The 17611-nt window shown below is 71.9% G+C and overlaps 3 protein-coding genes across 3 annotated transcripts; 1 reads left to right on the forward strand and 2 right to left on the reverse strand.

The window, feature by feature from the left end:
• Window positions 1–1596: 1596 nt before the first annotated feature.
• AURANDRAFT_37506 (hypothetical protein) lies at window positions 1597–3078 on the reverse strand (the record flags this gene model as incomplete). The annotated part of the gene is made up of 1 exon (XM_009038863.1): window positions 1597–3078. The coding sequence occupies one exon, from the start codon at window positions 2981–2983 to the stop codon at window positions 1634–1636; it is 1350 nt and encodes a 449-aa protein (XP_009037111.1).
• Window positions 3079–15494: 12416 nt separating this feature from the next.
• On the reverse strand, window positions 15495–15776 carry AURANDRAFT_26333 (hypothetical protein; the record flags this gene model as incomplete). Its single annotated transcript, XM_009038862.1, has 1 exon — window positions 15495–15776. A coding segment is annotated over one exon (282 nt), but the record flags the coding sequence as incomplete, so codon positions are not given.
• An 887-nt stretch (window positions 15777–16663) lies between these two features.
• On the forward strand, window positions 16664–17584 carry AURANDRAFT_26521 (hypothetical protein; the record flags this gene model as incomplete). The annotated part of the gene is made up of 1 exon (XM_009038673.1): window positions 16664–17584. One exon carries the CDS (start codon window positions 16664–16666, stop codon window positions 17582–17584), a length of 921 nt encoding a protein of 306 aa, XP_009036921.1.
• Between the last annotated feature and the right edge of the window lie 27 nt (window positions 17585–17611).

Below are 17611 nucleotides of genomic sequence, written 5' to 3' on the forward strand. Positions count from 1 at the left end.
CTCCGGCGCGCGGCCGACGGCCGTCGACGAGCTCGGGCGGGCGCCGCTCCACCGCGCCGCCGCGGGCCTGGGCGCGGGCCACGCGGCCTGCGTCGACGTCCTCCTCGACGCCGGCGCGCCCCTCGCGCTCCGCGACCGGGCCGAGCAGTCCGCGCTCCACGCGGCCGCGCGTTCCGGCTCCGCGGCGGCGGCGCGCGCGCTCCTCCGGCGCGACGGCGCGGCCGCGTGCGCCAACTGGCTCGACCGCTGGGGCCGGCCGCCCCTCGCCTGGGTCGCCCTCCGGGACGACGACGACGAAAGTTTGGCGGTCGCGAACACGCTCCTCCGCGGCGGCGCGGACCCGGCACCGCCCGTCCTGAGGCCGGGCGTCCTCCGCCGCAAGACGAACCTCGCCCCGGAATCACCGTTGGCCATCGCCGACCGCCGCGGCAAGACGGCCCTCGTCGCGCTCCTCGCCGCCGCCGCCGCGGCGACGCCGCCGAGGCCGCCTAAATGACGGATCTCAGGGGGTAAGCGCGGGCTGTTGTCGACGCCGTTGGACGCTTGCGGCAGATCGATCGGTGGACCGCTCGCCTGGACGTGACAATACCTGCCGCGCCGCACCGTCCAGAGCGACGACAAAGGGCGATTTGAACGCTTCGAAGCCATGGCAGAGCGTCGTGTCGAGCCTTTCATTCCGGGCGACAGGGAAAGTTGGGCATTGACGCGACAGCTGTTCGGAATTGACGCAACTTTGTGCCTCGCCGCTAGTCATAGCAACTATTTTGAGGCGCTTCGCGCCCTCTGGGGGGGCGCATCTGTCGATGCAGTATTTTCAGCTAGGAGCGCACTCAGCACGGCGTGCCACGCGGGCTGTGTCGAGATCGCGGAGCTTCTGCTTGACCGAGGCGCCTGCGTCGACGGTGTGCCCGAGGAAGTCGGCCCGCGCCAGGAGGAAGTCGACGCCGGGGCCACGGAGGCTGCGACATCGCTGTTCTGCGCGTGTGCGGGAGGCCACATCGAGACGGTCCAACTTCTGCTCTCGCGCGGCGCTTCCATCGACCGCGAGTTCGGGCTCCGCGGCTTCGGGGCGCCGCGCGGTTCTGCGAGTGGTTCGCTCGAACTGCTTTATGTCGCGATTCGATTGAATTCTACTGAAATTGTAGAAGCGCTCCTCGACTCTGGTGCCAAGGTAAACATGGTTGATAACAAATATCTTTCACCGCTGATGTTCGCGTGCCAGTACAGATCAAACAGCGCAGATCGTGGCATCGGAATGGTCCGGCTCCTTTTGGATCGCGGCGCGGAAATAAATCAGCGGCATCCCCAGAATGATGATATTTCGGCGCTCTTCTTGTCATGCCACAACGACGACATTGCCTTAACAAGGTTCCTACTCACGCGCGGCGCGGTCTACGACGATCATGCCGCGATCCGGTGCGCGCGACGCTTCGCTTCATTCGAACTGAACAAGCTCTTCTTGCGCTTCTTTCTGTATAAATGGAGGCTCTGGGTGAAACTCGGCGTCATCGGCGCAAAGACCACCACGCAATTCCGGGTCCTCTCTGACGGGCACCTCATGAGTTACCTCATTTCGTTCCTCATCGGACCCTGGATAATATGGAAGTGAAGTAAGATCCCCCCGCCCCTCGCCCTAGATGTCGACGGCGTCCTTCTCCTCGCCCCAGGCGACCTGGTCGTCGTCGGCGGCGGCGAAGGGGTTCGACGTCGCGTACGCGGGCGCGGCGGCGGCGAACGCGGTATGTCGGGGCCCGTTGTCGAAGGTCGCCGCGAAGGGGTCGCTCCGGGCCGCCGGCGCCGGCGCGCGCACGTGGTCGCTCAGGTCCGCGTCGTCCTCGAGGCTCGACGCGCGGAGCCGGCCCGGCGACCTGTCGCGCGCCGCGGGCGCGCCGTTGACGACGTAGTCGTGGTTCACGGCGATGTACTTGTGGAGCTGCGCGTAGAGCTCGGCGGCGCCGTTGGGCTGGGGGATGGACGTGTCCCGCAACAGCCGGTCGGCCGACACGGACTCGCCGTAGAACGCGTGGTTCACGTCGCGGCGCACCGTCACGTACGCGCCGTCGACGGTGACGCCGCCGAAGAAGCCGCGGCTGTGGCTGTAGGACGCCTGCTGCGCCGTGCGGCCCGTCTCCGACACGAGGGTCGCCGCCTCGCCCGTGCGGCCCAGGGGACCTAAAGCCAGCGACGCCGCGCCGCCTAAACTCACCTTGGCCGCGGCCTCGTCGCAGAGCTCCGCCAACGCGACGTCGCCCAGCGCCGTGACCGAGTCCGTGACCTCGGCCCCGACGACGGCCCCGAAGGTCAGCCCGTAGGTCCCGACGGCGCAGGGCGGGCTCCAGGTGCCGTCGTCGCGCCGCGCGACGACGAGGCCGCTCCCGAAGGAGATGCCGCCGATGAACGCCGCCTTGAGCGTCGTCACGAAGAGCACGCCGCGCGCGCCGTGCAGCGCCCGGTGCACGTAGGCCTCGTCGCCGCTCCAGTAGTTCAGCCCCTCCGTCAAATTCTTCAGCGAGAACGCCGCCTTCTGCACCTCCTGCTCGAGCGCGTCCGACTCATAGAAAGGGAGCGGGATGTTCATGTAGCGGAGCGTCTCGTCCTCCGTGCCCATGGCCGGCCGGTGGCTCCGCGCGACGCGCTGGGCCCAGCGCTTCTGGAAGGGCTTGAGCGTCTCGCAGCAGTAGTTGCACACGCGCCGGGGCTCGGAAAAGTCGAAGTCCGCCTCCGCGTACGGCGCCCACCGCTCGCCGGGCAGCAGCATCTTCCGCCGGCTGCAGGCCCCGCAGACGACGCGCCCGCAGAAGCGGCAGTGGTGGCGCCACTCGAGGAACGCGTCGAAGGGCCGCCCGCAGGCCACGCCCAGGTCCGTCGCCGCCATGCACGCCGGCGCGGACGCGTCGGGGATCCACTCGGGCGGCCGCAGCGGCAGGTACTCCTCGCTCGCCTCCGGTTCGCGCCCGTAGGTCTTGCCCTTGTATGTTGCCATCGCGCGGCGGCGCGCGGCACCAGCAGCGACGGAGGTTTCGCGCGCGCAGGGTGACAAACAGGCGGCGCGGACGGTCCTTTCGACGTCACGAGCTCGAGCTTCGAGAGCCACAGGCTTGGAAACATTTTCCCATCAACATCGATGTCAACCTTAGCCCTCGGCCGCGGCGTCAACCAGCGTCTCCGTGAAGCGCGCGATCCAGTAGGGCAGGTAGAGCTTCCGCAGGTCCAGGTCCCCCCGGGCGTCCGCGGCGCGGATCCGGGCGAGCTCGCCCTCGAGGAAGGCCGGCGTCACGCCGCGCCAGTCCCGCACGCGGACCACGGGCAGGCCGTCGTAGAGGGCCGCCATCGCGGGCGACGGGTCCCAGTCGACGAGGGCCGCGGCGCCCGCGGCGAGCGCCTCCCACGGCGGTGTAAACCTTGAATTCAAGACCCTTCGGAATGCTCCGCGGCCGAGGCTTACAAAAGCGAGTAGTCGGCGTCGGTGACCGACGACCGGTGGCTGAAGCGGCACCTCGACCCGTCGCGGCAGCCGGCCGCGGTGGCGAAGAAGCGGCACGGGGTTTCGGCGGCGGGGCGGCGATGCCCTCGGTTCTCGCGGGACCCGTTGCCCTGCGCGAAGCCGCCGCGGCTGGGGCTCGGCGACCGCGACCGCCGGCGATGCCCTCGGTTCTCGCGGGACCCGTTGCCCTGCGCGAAGCCGCCGCGGCTGGGGCTCGGCGACCGCGACCGCCGGCGATGCCCTCGGTTCTCGCGGGACCCGTTGCCCTGCGCGAAGCCGCCGCGGCTGGGGCTCGGCGACGGCGACCGCGGCTGGCGGAAGAAGGGCCGCGCCGCCGCCCTCGGCTCGCGCGGCGCCGGCCGCGGGTCGTAGGCCGGCCTCGGGTCGTGGGCCGGCGCCCGCGACGCCTCGCGCCGCTCGTCCCGCGGCGCCGGCCGCGGGTCGTAGGCCGGCCTCGGGTCGTAGGCCGGCGCCCGCGACGCCTCGCGCCGCTCGTCCCGCGGCGCCGGGCGCGGGTCGTAGGCCGGCCTCGGGTCGTAGGCCGGCGCCCGCGGGACCTCGCGCCTCGGCACCCGCGGCGCCTCGCGCCGCGGGTCGTAGGCCGGCGCCGGCGCCGGCGCCCGCGACGCCTCGCGCCGCGGGTCGTGGGGCGGGTCGTCGCGGTCGAGCTCCCTCCGGAGCGCCTGCGCCGACCGGACGCCGCGGGGCAGCCGCTTCTCGCGCGCGCGCCGGCCGGGGCTCGGCGGGCTCTCCGGCTCGGGCGTCGGGCTCCGCGGCCGGCGCGGCGCGGGCGCCGGCGCGGTCGTCGTCACGGACGCGAGGATCGACGAGAGCAGCGGCTGCGCGGTCTTGGCCCGCTTCTTCGGCACGACGATCGCGGGCTTCGCCTTGGGCGCCTGGGGCGCCGCCGGCCGGCTCCGCTTCGGCGCGTCGGCGCGCCGCGCGGGCCGCGCGGCTTCCGCGGGCCGCGCGGCTTCCCGGGCCGCGCGCGCGGACCGGTACTCGTCGACGACGTCCCGCACGGCGGACCGATACGCGTCATCGTCGCGCACGGCCATCCTCGCGCGGGACCGGCGCTTCGCGGCCTCGGAGCCCCGGGGGCCCGCGGCGGCCGCGGCTTTGTCGTACTCGTCGCGGACCGTCTTCGTCGCCTCGTCGTAGAACCGCTCCCGGAAGAAGCCCGCGGCCCGCTTCTTGCGCTTCGCCGTCGCCACGTGGACGCACCCGCGGAACATCTCCAGGGGCGTCGCGTAGACGGCGTCGCCTTCGACGAACTCGAAGTCGCGGTCCATGTCCCGCGGCGCCGCGGCGCCCGCGGCCTCGAGCGCCGCCGCCGAGTAGAGGTAGGAGAAGGCGATCATCCGCGAGCCGTCGGTCGCGCGGTAGATGTCCTCGACGCGCACGGCCCAGAGGCTCCCGGACTCGCCCTCGTCGTCCTCGGGCAAAAAGACGATGGGAAAGAGCCCCCCGCGGACGTCGTCGCCCGCGCCGCGCCGGAAGGCGAAGGTCTTGCCGCCGTAGTCGACCTTGCAGCGCGTGTAGGCGGTCCGCAGCTCGCCCCGGGCGACGACGGACTCGTCGACGAGGACCTCGAGCGTCTGATCCGCGACGAAGAAGCGCGGCGCCGCGTCGGCGTCGCGCGGCCACGTCCGCGAGAAGAGGCCCATGCGGCTCGGCTGCGGCCGCGGCGGCTTCGGCTCGCCCACGGTCACATCGACGCCGTCCGGCTCGTCGTCCCCCGTGAGGTCGACGACGGCCGGCGCGTCCGCGTCCGCTTCCGCTTCCGCGTCGTCGCCCGTGAGGTCGATGCTCGGCGGAACCTCCTCCTCCTCCGTCGCCGCGGACGCCTCCTCGTCCTCGTCGTTGTTGTAGACGGCCAGGAGCTCCGCCCCGGCCTTCACGTCCGCGTCGACGCGCAAGCACAGCATCGGGCGGTCGAAGTGCTTGATCTTCCAACTGACGGACGGCGGCGTCGCGCCGCGCGCCTCGTTGACAAAGTAGAAGGCCGCGCAGGGCGGCGACGGGCTCGCGCCGCCCCAGGGCCGCAGCTGGAAGTAGCCGTCGCCCGTGTCGACGTAGGAGTCGTCCTCGTCGCGCGGCGGACGCCCGGCGACGTAGAGCGCCGTCGCGTCGATGAGGACGTCGCCCCTCCGCAGGTCGCGCGTCGCCACGAGGCCGCGGCCGTGGACGACGCCCTCGCGCGCGATGCGCACGCTCGTGCGCAGCGCCTTGGCGTGCTTGAGCACGTCGGCGGCGAAGCGCGGCGCTTCCGGGCGCGCGTAGCGCGGAATCATCGCGCGAAGCTTCTCGGCGCTCCAGACGTCGCTCCGCGCGAAGGGCGCCTCCGCGGACTGGCGCGGCGTGTCCGCGTCGTCGGCCATGGTGTGCTTACTAGTAGGTAGCGACTCAGCGCAGCGGCCAGACTGGGCTCATCGCGCTCCGACCTGAATAGCTGCAATGTGAGGTGCATCGACGCTTCAACGCTTCAGCCTCGAGGTGGGCAGCCTCTTCTTCCGGGTGTCGCGCCGCCGCCGCCACCGGCCATGCGGCGGCGCAACGTCGGGAGCGAGAACACGGACGTCGAGGGCGAGGAGCTGCCGCCGGAGCCCGAGCCGCCGAAGGCGCCGGAGATGGAGCTCCTCGACGAGATCTTGCTCATCATCACGTACCAGCCCATGGCCATGTTCGTCGTCATCGCCATGGCCATGGCCATCGTCTACTTCGCCATCTGGTGCATCATGCCGCCCCACTTCTGCCGGCGCTACGTGCTCGTGTGCCGCTGGACGCCGGCGGCGTGCGCGTTGGACTTTTCGCTCTGCGCCGGCTGGATCGTCGACCCGAGCATGGCGCGCTGGGCCGCGCTCCCGCTCCGCGTCTACCGGAAAATCGCCGGCGAGGAGAAGGAGAACACGCTCGACTTCTCGCCGTCCCGATGGTGGAAGTGGCGCAAGAAGTCGCTGCTGCCCACGTAGGGCGCCTCCCGACCTACGAGCCCGCGCGCCGTCGTAAGGGGAGGACGGGCCCTTTACATCTTCACCTTACGCCTCGTCGAAGTAGCCGTCGCTCGCGTCGGGCTCGGGCGGCGCCTTCTTCTTGCCGCCGAAGCCGCCGCGGAAGAAGCGGCACATCTTGACGACCGCGCGCGTCTTCCGCCGGTGCTCGTGGCGCTCCGCGGCCACGCGCATGACGGCCTGCTTCTTCGCCTTCTCGTCGCGGTGGTGCTGGACGCGCGCCTGCATGTCGCGGATCTTCTGCCGCTCGGCCTCGAGCTCGTCGTCCCGGACGGCCGCGAGGACGACGGCCGCCGCGACGTCGTTGAGCTTGGCGACGTAGACGCCGCGGCTCGCCTTCTTGATGCCCGCCGTCGCCAGGCGCTTGCCGTAGGCCTCGCAGAACCGCGGGAAGTTGGCGGCGACGCGATCGCGGAGCTCCGCGGCGACCGCGGCGCCGCGGTTCCGCCGCGCGAGCGCCTGGAGCGGCGTCGCCCCGGCGTGCATGCGCTTCACGCGGTCCCGGCCGAACTTGGCCCGCGCGGCCGCCTCGATCGCGATGGCCCGGGCCTTGCGCAGGCGCGTGCGCCGGAGCCAGCGGTGCATCTGCACGTTGATGCGCGCGATGGAGTAGTCGATGTGGCGCGCGAGGCGCCGCCGCCGCACGGCGCGCATCATCGCCTCCTGCAGGCGCAGGTGGGCCCGCTCGTAGTACAGCATGGCGACCTTGCGCGCCTTGTAGAGGGAGACGTCGCAGCGGCTCACGGACGTCGCCGGGTCGTCGTCCTCGTTCGACGCGCGGATCGGGACCATGCCCGCCGTCAATATATAATCGTCGGTGGGAATCCGCACGGTCGCGACGCCGTCCTTGTCCGTCTTCGCGACGTAGCGCGTGCGCCGCCGGCGCGTCACGAGGATCAGCGGGATGCCCTCGAGCGACTCCGCGCCGTCGTCCTTCGACCCCGGGCCCCAGGTCTTGGCGCGCTTCCAGTTCCGCAGGAGCTTGTTCTTCGCGACGGCGACGTTGAGTAGCCCGCCCGCGGACGTGATCGTGTTCTCGTACTTGGCCTCGCGCGCCTCGTAGGTGCTCACGTGGATGTGGCCCGCGTCGTCGGGGTTGAACTTGCCCAGGTCGTCGGGCTTCGCCTCCGCCTTGAGCTGCTCGTCGTCGTCGAACTTGCCCTTCATGTTCGCCTTCGACCGCGCCTTCAGCGAGAAGACCCAGGTGTGGAGCTTGGGCTCGAGCTCGATGGCGTAGGGCCGCTCGGGCGCCGCGTTGTCGAGGCGCACGGCCGGGCCGCAGTGCGCGTAGTAGGTAGGGGTGAGGCGGTCGGCCACCAGGGGCTTCGCGGCCTCCTCCTCCGTCAGGAACTGCTTCATCTGCTCGCTCCGCAGGTGAGACCCGACCAAGGGGATGTGGGCGACCATGTAGGTGCCGCAGGCCTCGACGTCGAAACAGGCGACGCCGTCTTCGTCCGTCGTCACGGCCAAGCCGGACACGCGCTCCCAGGCGTGCTGCCGGTCGTTGTCCAGGTCCTGGTGCGCGGAGACGCGGTCCCAGGCCTTGCGGAAGGAGCCCTGGACGCTCGACTTCTCCTCGACGACGCCGCCCGGCGGCGCGCACTCGGCGCGGAGCCGGTCGAGCGACTCGACCATCGCGCGGCGGTGCAGCTTGAACGTCACGCCGAGGCGCCGCAGCTCGTCGTCGTCGAGCCGCAGCAAGTCGGGCCCCCGCTCGAGCTTCGCGCGCGCCATGAAGCCGCCGACGTCGTCGGGCTTGACGCCGTGCGCCCGCAGCCACCGCGCGACGTCCTGCTTGCCCCAGGCGACGACGGCCGAGTAGCCCGGCGACTGGGCGTTGTGCTCGATGTTGCGCTTCGCCTTGGCGGCGACGCGCGCGGCGCCGGCGGAGGACTGGGTCAGCGACGGCTGCACGAGGGGCGCGGGCTCGCGCTCGCCCGTCATTTTGCCGTCGTCGTTGCGGCGCCGGTACCTAGCGCAGCCGCCGCGCGACGCGCGCAGCAGCACGAGCGCGACGCCCTCGGGGCACCTCGCGAGGCGCGGGCCCCGCCACTCGCGGGCCTGGACGCGGAGGACGCGCCGCCCGCCGTCGAAGAGCTCGCGCTTGGGCTTCGGCGGGCACGCCGCGACGAGCCGCGCCATGACGTCGTCGGGCCGCGGGAAGACGTCGCTGCCGAGCTTCGAGTGCAGGATGTGCATCTCGTCGGAGCGATACGCCAGGCCCTTGACCTCGAAGGCGCCGAGCGTCGGCGGCGTGTGGTTCGCGGCGACGAGCGTGTGCGGCAGCGTCGCCTCCAACTTCGCGCGGATCTCCGCGAATTTCGCCTCGTAGGAGCCCGGCACGTGTTTCGTCGACATGCAGTGGGACGCGCAGTTGAAGCAGTGGTGGACGTGGACGAGCACGTAGGGCTGGACGCCGTGGTCCGCGAGCACGTGGCAGCACGTCGCCAAACGGTCGACGGCCGTCCGCCCCGGTAGGGGCGCGAAGAGGTGCTTGTAGGCCCAGGACCGCGCGCCCTCGCCGCGCTTCCGGAAGAGGGCGCCTACCAAAACGCCGCAGCCCTCGCTGTCCTGGGCCGTCGCGTCGAAGACCTCCTCGGACAGGACGAGCTCGCCGTCGCCCTGCGCCGCGCCCGAGGACACCTTCGCGAAGACCCTGCCCAGCAGCTCCTTGGGCCGGCAGCCCGCGGGCTCGATGATCAGGGCCGCGCAGAAGACGCTGTCCGGGATGTCGTCGACGAAGAGGTGGAGCTTCTGGACGTCGCCCGCGTCCGTCTCCGCGTCGACGGACGCGTCGCCGCGGAACTCCATGTCGAAGTCGAAGCCGAGCACGCGGAGGTGGGGCAGCTTCGGCACCTCGAGCTTCAGCGCCTCGGCGAGCCCCGCCCACGTCTTCGCCACGGCCTTGCCGTCGGCCGTCGTCGCCCTGGCCAGGCGGCTCCCCTGCGTCGCCCACTCGACGTCGAGCGACGCGCGCGGCTTCCTCGGGATGGCCACGGGCGCGCCGCGCACGCGCTGCATGGCGCCGACGAGCTCCTCGCCCGTGATGTCGTGGCAGGGCGCGCAGTGGCAGGGCTCCGGCAGGATCCGCGCGTCGATGGCCAGCGGCACGGGGTCGGGCCCCTTGAGGCGCTTCATGACCTCCTCGGACGTCGCCGCCATGGCCTTACTGGGCGACGGCGGCCGGTCCAGGCGCCGCGACGGCGGCGCCTTGACGAGCGCCTGCCCGACGTGCCACTGGGGCCGGCCGTCGGGGCCCGCCGCGCGTCCGCCGGGCGCGGACCGCGGCCGTTCCCGGACGACGCGCGCGGGCGCGTCGCGCCACTTGACGTACTCGCGCCGCCGCAGCGCCGCGGCCTGCTCCGCCTCGAGCTTCGCCGCCTCGGCGGCCTGCTCCGCGAGCTTCGCCGCGCGGTGCTTCGCCAGGAGCTCGTTCTCGAGTTTCTCGAGCCGCCGCTTCTTCCGCGCGAGCGCGCGCCGCGCGCGCTCCGCGTCCTCGAGCGCCTGCTCCGCCACGGTCTTCTCGATGACGGCGACGGCGTCGGACGCCGGCCCGTTGACGAGGTTCTCGACGTCCTGGAGCCGCGCGCGCCGCGCCTCGACCTCCGCGCGGATCGCCGCCTCTTTCAGCTCCCGCGTGCGGTCGACGTGCGCCGCCACCACAAAAGGCCGCGGCTTCTTCGGGTCCGGCGTCGGCGGCGGCTTCTTGAGCCGCGGCTCGCTCCGGCTCACGGCCGGCGCCTTGGCGCTCTTCGGGCGCCGCCGCTCCCACGTCGCGGACCGGGGCCGCTCGAGGTAGGGGCTCGGCGCGGGCGATTTTTTGGTAGGCGCGTCGGGGTCGAAGCGCAGCATCTGGTCGAACATGGCCTTCTCGCGCAGGCGCCGGATCTCCGCGTTGTCCGCGAAGAAGCTGTCGAGGTCGAGCTTCGGCAGCGACAGCTCCGGGCCGTCGCGGTGCGCCCAGGAGTTGATCGAGCCCTTGAGCTCCTCGCGGATGCGGTTCCGAACGAAGATGCCCGGCTCCATGCCGCGGCCCCGCGACGTCGCCGCGTCGGCGCCGCTGTAGTACTCGCGGGGCATGGTGCGGCGCGTCGAGGCGTTCCCCACGCTGCCCCCCCGTTTGAGGCGTTGGCCTCGATGGTGGTGTTGCGCGGGGGGGGGGCGGGGACATTATTAGCCAGGTTGCAGGGCAGCATCGATGTTCCGACGAGGTTCTCAATCGCCGGCAGCCTCTCGACGATGGCGCGGCTCTGGATGCTCATCGCCGGCGCCGCGGCCCTCGCTGACGTGCCGCTACCGACGGCGCCCCAGCTCGCGTAAGTCATGAATCGTCCTGGCACCCCTTACGCGTATGAAACATAGGTACCAGCGCATGGAGCTCGTGGCGACGGTCGGGTTCCAGATGAATTCGTTTACGGGCACGCAGTGGTGCGGCCCGGACAACTGGAACACGGGCGCCATGACGAGCCGGCCGTCGACCTTCCAGCCGGGCCCCGAGTTCGACGTGTCCCAGTGGGCCGACGTCGTCGCGAGCTTCGGCGCCAGGGGCGCGTGGATGGACACGAAGCACGTCTGCGGCTTCCTGCTCTGGCCCACGAACACGACGCTGCCCGACGGAAAGCCCTACGGCTACGACGTCGGAGCGCCGGGCGGTATCGGCGTGGACGTCGTCGGCGCGTTCAAGGACGCCTTCGAGGCCAAAGGCATCGCGCCGGGCTACTACTACTCGCTGACCTACAACTACTACGCGAACGTCGTCGCGAACCACGGCGTTGTCCGGTCGAACGCGACGTTCGAAAAGGGCATGGTCGCCCTGACGCAGGAGGAATACGACGACCTCTGCTTACGGCAACTCCGCGAGCTTTGGACGCGCTACGGCGTCGGCGGCGCTTCGGAGGTCTGGTTCGACGGCGGCGTGCCGAATCGGCCCGCGGCGGCCGCGGGGTTGAAGGCGCTCGTCGACGAGCTCATCCCCGACGTGCCGGCCTTCGGGGGCCTCGGCGTGTCGCCCAACGCGGTCAAGTGGGTCGGCGACGAGTCGGGGCTGCCCTCGAAGGGCATCTGGTCCACGGGGGCCACGAACCAGGGGCTGCCCGACGACCCCCAGTTCGTGCCGACGGGCTGCGACACCATCCTCATGACGCCGCACACCTGGTTCTGGGTCCCGGGCATGGGCGTGCGGTCGCTGGCGGAGATGATCGCCGTGTACCACGCCACGGTCGGCAACAACTGCGTGCTCGAGCTCGGCTTCGCCACGGACAAGAACGGCACGATCCCCGCGGACCAGGTCGCGCGCGCGGCGGAGTTCGGCGACTGGATCCAAAGCTGCTACGACGCGCCCGTCAACGCCACCGCGGCTCCCAACGCGACGACGGTTTCGCTGAAGATCCCCGCGGGGCGCGCCGTCGACCGCGTCGTCGTCCAGGAGGACCTGGCCAAGGGCCAGCGCGTGCGGAGCTACGTCGTCGACGCCACGGCGGACGGCGGCAAGACCTGGGCCCAGGTCTCCAACGGCACCGCCGTCGGCCACAAGCGCATCGACGTGTTCGCCGCGCCGCTGCAGGGCGCCGCGGTCGAGCTCCGGTTGACCATCACGAAGGCCGTCGGCGACGTCGACGTCGTCCAATTCGCCGCGTTCGCGCCGTGCGCGGCGGCGTAATTGGAGCTTGCTCGATTTTCGCAGTTCAACTTGGGACGCGTGCGGTGGTTGCAGCACGGTTTCATCGTTGGCTCCTCGGCGCCACCGCTGTTGGCATCGATCCGTGACGCGCTGGCGGCGCTGGCGCTCCTCTATCTCATCCGTGGGGCGCGAGGCTTCACTCATACGCGCAGCATGGCCGCATTGATCCCCGGGAAGAGCCGCCTGCGCAAGGCGACGTTCGCCGTGTCGTCCGACGACGACGACGACTTCGACGCCCTCTTCGGCAACCTCGCCATCGATGCTCCGGCGCGGTCGCCCGTCGCCCGGCGGCCGACGCGCGGCACGACAGCGGCGCCGGCGCGGACGCCCGCCTCCGCGCGCAAGGGCGGCCTCGACGGCGACGCGTGGTCGCGCGTCGAGGCGCTCGCGGACGGCGCGTCCCCGGGCGTCGCGTCCGACGACGGCGACGGCGACTCCTGGCTCGCGTCCGAGGACGACGACGAGCCCGAGGCGGAGGACGACGACGACGAGTCCTTCGTCGCGTCCGAGGCCGCGTCCGACGACGACTCGGTGCTGGACCTGACGGCGTCGCCGCCGCCCAAGGCCGAGTCGACGCCCCCGAAGCCGGAGTCGAAGGTGCTCGTGGACCTGACGAACGGGACGCCGTCGCCGCGGTCGACGACCAAGAAGAAGAAGCAAAAGCAGCCGCGCGCGCCGTCGACGCCCGAGGGCCCGCCGGACCTGTCCGCGGCGACGCCGCGCGCGGTGGCCAGGTCCTTCGCGCGGCGGCGCGGCCTGCTCCTCCAGTCGACCTTCGACGCCTACGACGCGGCCGTCGTCGGCGGCCGCCTCGCGGGGTCCGTCGAGTGCGTCTGGAGCAAGCGGCTGCGGACGACGTCGGGCCTGACGCGCATGAGCCAGAAGCGAGACCGCAAGGACGCGCCCTGGGTCAAGAAGGCGGTCATCGAGATGTCGACGCACGTCTGCGACAGCGAGGAGAAGATGAAGAACACGCTCGCCCACGAGCTCTGCCACGCGGCGGCGTGGGTCGTCGACGGCGTGAGCAAACCGCCGCACGGCGCGCCGTTCAAGCCAGGGCAGCAAAAGGGTGATTCAACGTCGCTTCAACGTGAGTGTTCCGCGCGCGCGCGTTCTGGAAAAAGCATCCACGCTTCGAGACCGTTCCGAGAGATGATCGCTCGTCCAAAAATCAGCCGAAACGAGTGGAAACCGGCCGACCTAGGAGCCTTTGAAGTTGGGAATTTCGCACTCTTGTCCTGCCCAGGTTCAAGCGCTGGGCCGCCCGCTTCATGGACGCCTTCGACGACCTCCGCATCACGACGCGCCACAGCTACGCCATCAACTACAAGTTCAACTGGCGCTGCAGCGACCGCGCGGCCTGCGACTTCACGATCGGCCGCCACTCGAACTCCCTCGACGTCAAGAAGTACGTCTGCGGCAAGTGCGCCGCGAAGCTGGAGCCGTACGAGCCGTCGAACTAAGGAGATGAGCGGGGGGAGCGGGTTATGGACGGGCGGCCCCTCGCGCGATCGCTCGCGGGAAAGGGGCGCGCCGGGCCGCGGAAGCGGTTCGCGGCCGGGGGCGATGGTGAGGGGGGGAGCGGCGCGCGCGCCTAGTCGTTGCTCATGGGCGCGGCGCCGTTCTCGGCGGCGTTCTCGTCGTCGAGGACCGTCCGCGTCTTCTTGAAGGACGGCTCCGTGGGCAGCTTGGCCGGCGACGCGAGCGCGCGCTCGAGGAGGCCGTCGAGGCTGCCGCGGCGGCCGCCGCCGGAGGGCGGCGGCGGCGGCGCGACGAAGTCGTCGGCGCGGCGCGCCGACGAGCCGAAGGCCGCCTCGGGCAGGGGCATGGTGTCGCCGGCCGTCGGCGCGCCGCGGCGCTTGAGCGCCGACGACGGCGTCGCGAACGCGCGCGCCTCCGTAGCGCCGGGCCGCGTGGGCGTCGTGCGCCGCGGCGGCGGCGGCGGGAAGTCGTGCTCCAGGGGCGGCGCGTCGGGCACGGCGGCGTCATTAGTCATGGACGGCAGGAGCGAGTGGAACGCGTCGTCGGTGCAGAGCGGCGAGAGCCCCGACGCGGACCGGTCGCCGCTCCCGTGGACCGAGAGCCGGTCCTGGACGGGCGTGTCGAAGGGCCGGCTCTTTCGCCGCGCCGAGCTCGGCGCGGAACCGACGGACGGGCGCCGCGCGTCGTCGAGGGCGCTTTCGAGGTCCCGGTGGCTCCGGCTCCGCGACGGCGGCGGCGGGCTCCACGCGAGGTCGGACCCCAGGTCCTCGAGCCCGCCGGCGAAGGGCGACCTGTCCGGCGGGCTCGACGCCGGCGCGCCGCGCGGGCCGTGGGGGAAGGGGCTCGACATGGACACGAGGCTCCGCGCGGCCTCGCTGCCGGCCGGGCTCGCGTCGTCGAACGCGGCCTCGCCGAAGAACGCGCGCGGGCCCTCGAAGGCGCCGGAGACGCGGCCCAGCTGGACGTCGGCCATGGTCAGGCTCAGGCCCGTCGAGTGGCGCGGCCGCCGGCTCCGCGGCCGCCGGCCGCGCGCCATGAGCGGGTCCACCCCCAAGCCCGACGCCTCGACCGTCGCGCCGAGGATCGCGTCGCCGTCGCAGCCGCCGAGCGACGAGCTCTCGGAGCCGTAGGAGCTCCGCCGGCTCGCGTCGCCGCTGCCGGGCAGGAAGTCGAGGCCCACGGCGCTCTCGAGCTGCGTCGGGCTCAGCATGACGCTGTCCGCGCCGTAGTCGCCGAAGCCCGGGCTCAGCGCCTGGGCCGCGTCGCCGGGCCGCGGGCTCCCGACGGGCGCCGCCGACGCGAGGCTCTCGCGCGCCGCCGTCTTCGACTTGCGGCTCCGCGGCGCGCGCGGCCGCGCGGGCGCCGCGTCCGCCGCCGACGACACGCGCGACGACGGCGCGAACGCCGCGTCGTCGCCGTCCCCGTCGCCGGCCGCGCCCGTCTTGCGCTTGCCCGACGGCCGCGGCGGCGCGGGCGCGCCGGGCGCGCGCTTCGCGTACGCGCGCTTCTTCGGCGCCTGGCAGACGGCCTTGATCGCGTCGTCCAGATTGCCGCCGACGAGGCGGAACCGCGGCACGATGCCGCCGTCCTCGGAGAAGGGGCGGATGAGGGCCGCGCCCGCGGGCTTGAGGTCGCCCTTCTTGCTGTGGTCGCCGCCGCGCATGTCCTTGTACTTGGCCGGCGCGACGAGGAACGCGTCGTCCGCGATCGGGCCCTCGACCGTCGGCTCCCGGAGCGGCACGCCCGCGGCGTCGAGCGCGGCCTTGGCCTCCCTCGCCGCGGCCAGGGCCTTGTCGTCGTCGACGACGAGCTTCTCCAGCGAGTCCTCGAGGAAGCGCTCGTACTTGCGCTTGATCGACGAGTTCCAGTGGTTCTTGATCGCGTTGTCCGTGCGGCCCGGCAGCAGCTTCGCGATCTCCGCCCAGCGGTTGCCGAGCTTCGCGTGGCTGCTCAGGATCTTCCGGTCCTCCTCCTCGGTCCACGCCGCCTTGCTGATCTCCGGGTTCAGGTGGTTGTGCCACCGCTCGCGGCACTGCTTCGAGATGCGGCCCGGCAGCTGCTGCGCGATCTGCGACCACTTGCGCGCGCCGTGCTGCTTCACGAGCTCGATGACCTTTTGCTGCGCGGGGAGACGAGTGTGGGTGGTGCGCGTGCGAGGGGCGCCGGGGGACGCGCGTCCTCCTCCTCCGTCCACGGGCCTTTCGTGCGGGGCCCGTCGCCGTCGCCGGACGCGGCCTTCTCCGTCACCTCGCGCTTGCGCCGCTCCTGTGGCACGACGGGGGTTTCGGTGGTCGTGCGCTGGTGCGACGGCGGCGCGAGGGCGCGCGTTCCGCGGGGCTCGATTCTCTCGCGGCGTCCGGTGTTCCGTCTGACGTTCTGAGCCGCGGCGGCGAATCTGGACGCCGCGTTCGCGCCGCCGAGGTACTGCTCGTCGCCTGCTGCGTCTGCTGCGCCGCCCGCGGGCTCGACACGTCCATGGGCTGCGCCGGCGGGGCCAACGGCGGGTTTGGACGATTCAGCTCCATTACGTCGGTTAGGGCTGATTTTCAAAGGACCCCCGGTCACGCTTGAACGCCACACCGGCCCACACGCGACGCGCTGCGGTTCGCACGTCGGCGACCCCAACATCATCGATCAAAACCGGCCACAGACGCGCGACGATACCGCCGCAGCGCCCGACGATTCCGTGGACACGATCTACTGCGGCGTAGCCGCGGCGCGGCGACGTCGCGGCCCTACGCGCGCGCCGAGCGAAACTGGAACCTGCGAGTGTGCGGATTTTGCCGGCTGCGTTCGCACGCGCGGCGCCCGCAACCCACCAAGCCTCAGACCGACTGACGCCGCGCGCGTTACGCGCGCGGTAACTTAGCGGCAGCACGTGCGCATTGAGGTGGAAGCTGCTCGCCAGCGACACACATTTGGCGCCACCGCCGTCGTCGTCGTCGGCCTGCAAGCGCTGCAACAGCGCGCGCCGCAGCACTCGTGAAGAGCACCGCAGCAAACACCATGGCCGCCGCGGCGCCGAGGAAACCAACGTCCACGGACGACGTGCCGCTGAACGTCAAGTTCGCCACGGCGGGCTTGGGCGGCATCATGGGCTGGATGTGCGTGCACCCCTTCAACACGGCGGCCGTGCGCATGAACCTGGCGTCGACGCAGCCGAACTACCAGCCGACGGGCTTCGTGGCCTTCTTCCTGAAGACGGGCAAGGAGCGCGGCTACGCGTCTTTCTACGACGGCATCGGCGCGGGCGTCATCCGCCAGATCTTCTACGCGACGAGCCGCTTCGGCCTCTTCGAGACGTTCCGCGACGCCATCGCCGCGCGGCGCGAGATCGGCGTCGCCGAGCGCCTGGCCGCGGGGCTGGCGTCCGGCGCGTGCGCGGCGGTGATCTCGTGCCCGGCGGAGGTGAGCCTCGTCCGCCTGTCGAACGACGCGACGCTGCCGGAGGCGGAGCGGCGCAACTACAAGTCGCCGTTGGACGCCGCGGCGCGCATCGCCCGCGAGGAGGGCGTCGGCGCCTTCTGGCGCGGCTGCTCCCCCTTCGTGCAGCGCGCGATGCTCGTGGGGGTCACGCAGGTCGGCACGCTCGACCAGGCCAAGGCGTTCTACGACGACTCCTTCGGCATCCCCAAGGGCACCTACGGCAACGTCTTCGCCGCGTCCATGACGTCCGGCCTGCTCTACTCGCTCATCACCATGCCCTTCGAATCCGCGAAGAATCGCATGGCCTTCCAGAAGCCCGACGCGAACGGCGTGCTGCCCTTCCGGTCCACGGCGCAGACGATCCTGTCCGTGGCCAACGCCCAGGGGCCCCTCGCGCTCTGGAACGGCTTCCCGCCCTACTACCTCCGCTGCGGCGGCCACACGGTCACCATGTTCATCTTCGTCGAGATGCTCCGCTCCGCGTACCAGTCGTCCAAGTAGGGACCGTAAGGCGAGGCGAGCTCCGCT

Source organism: Aureococcus anophagefferens (assembly GCF_000186865.1).
Source record: "Aureococcus anophagefferens unplaced genomic scaffold AURANscaffold_9, whole genome shotgun sequence".
Classification (NCBI taxonomy): Eukaryota; class Pelagophyceae; order Pelagomonadales; family Pelagomonadaceae; genus Aureococcus; species Aureococcus anophagefferens.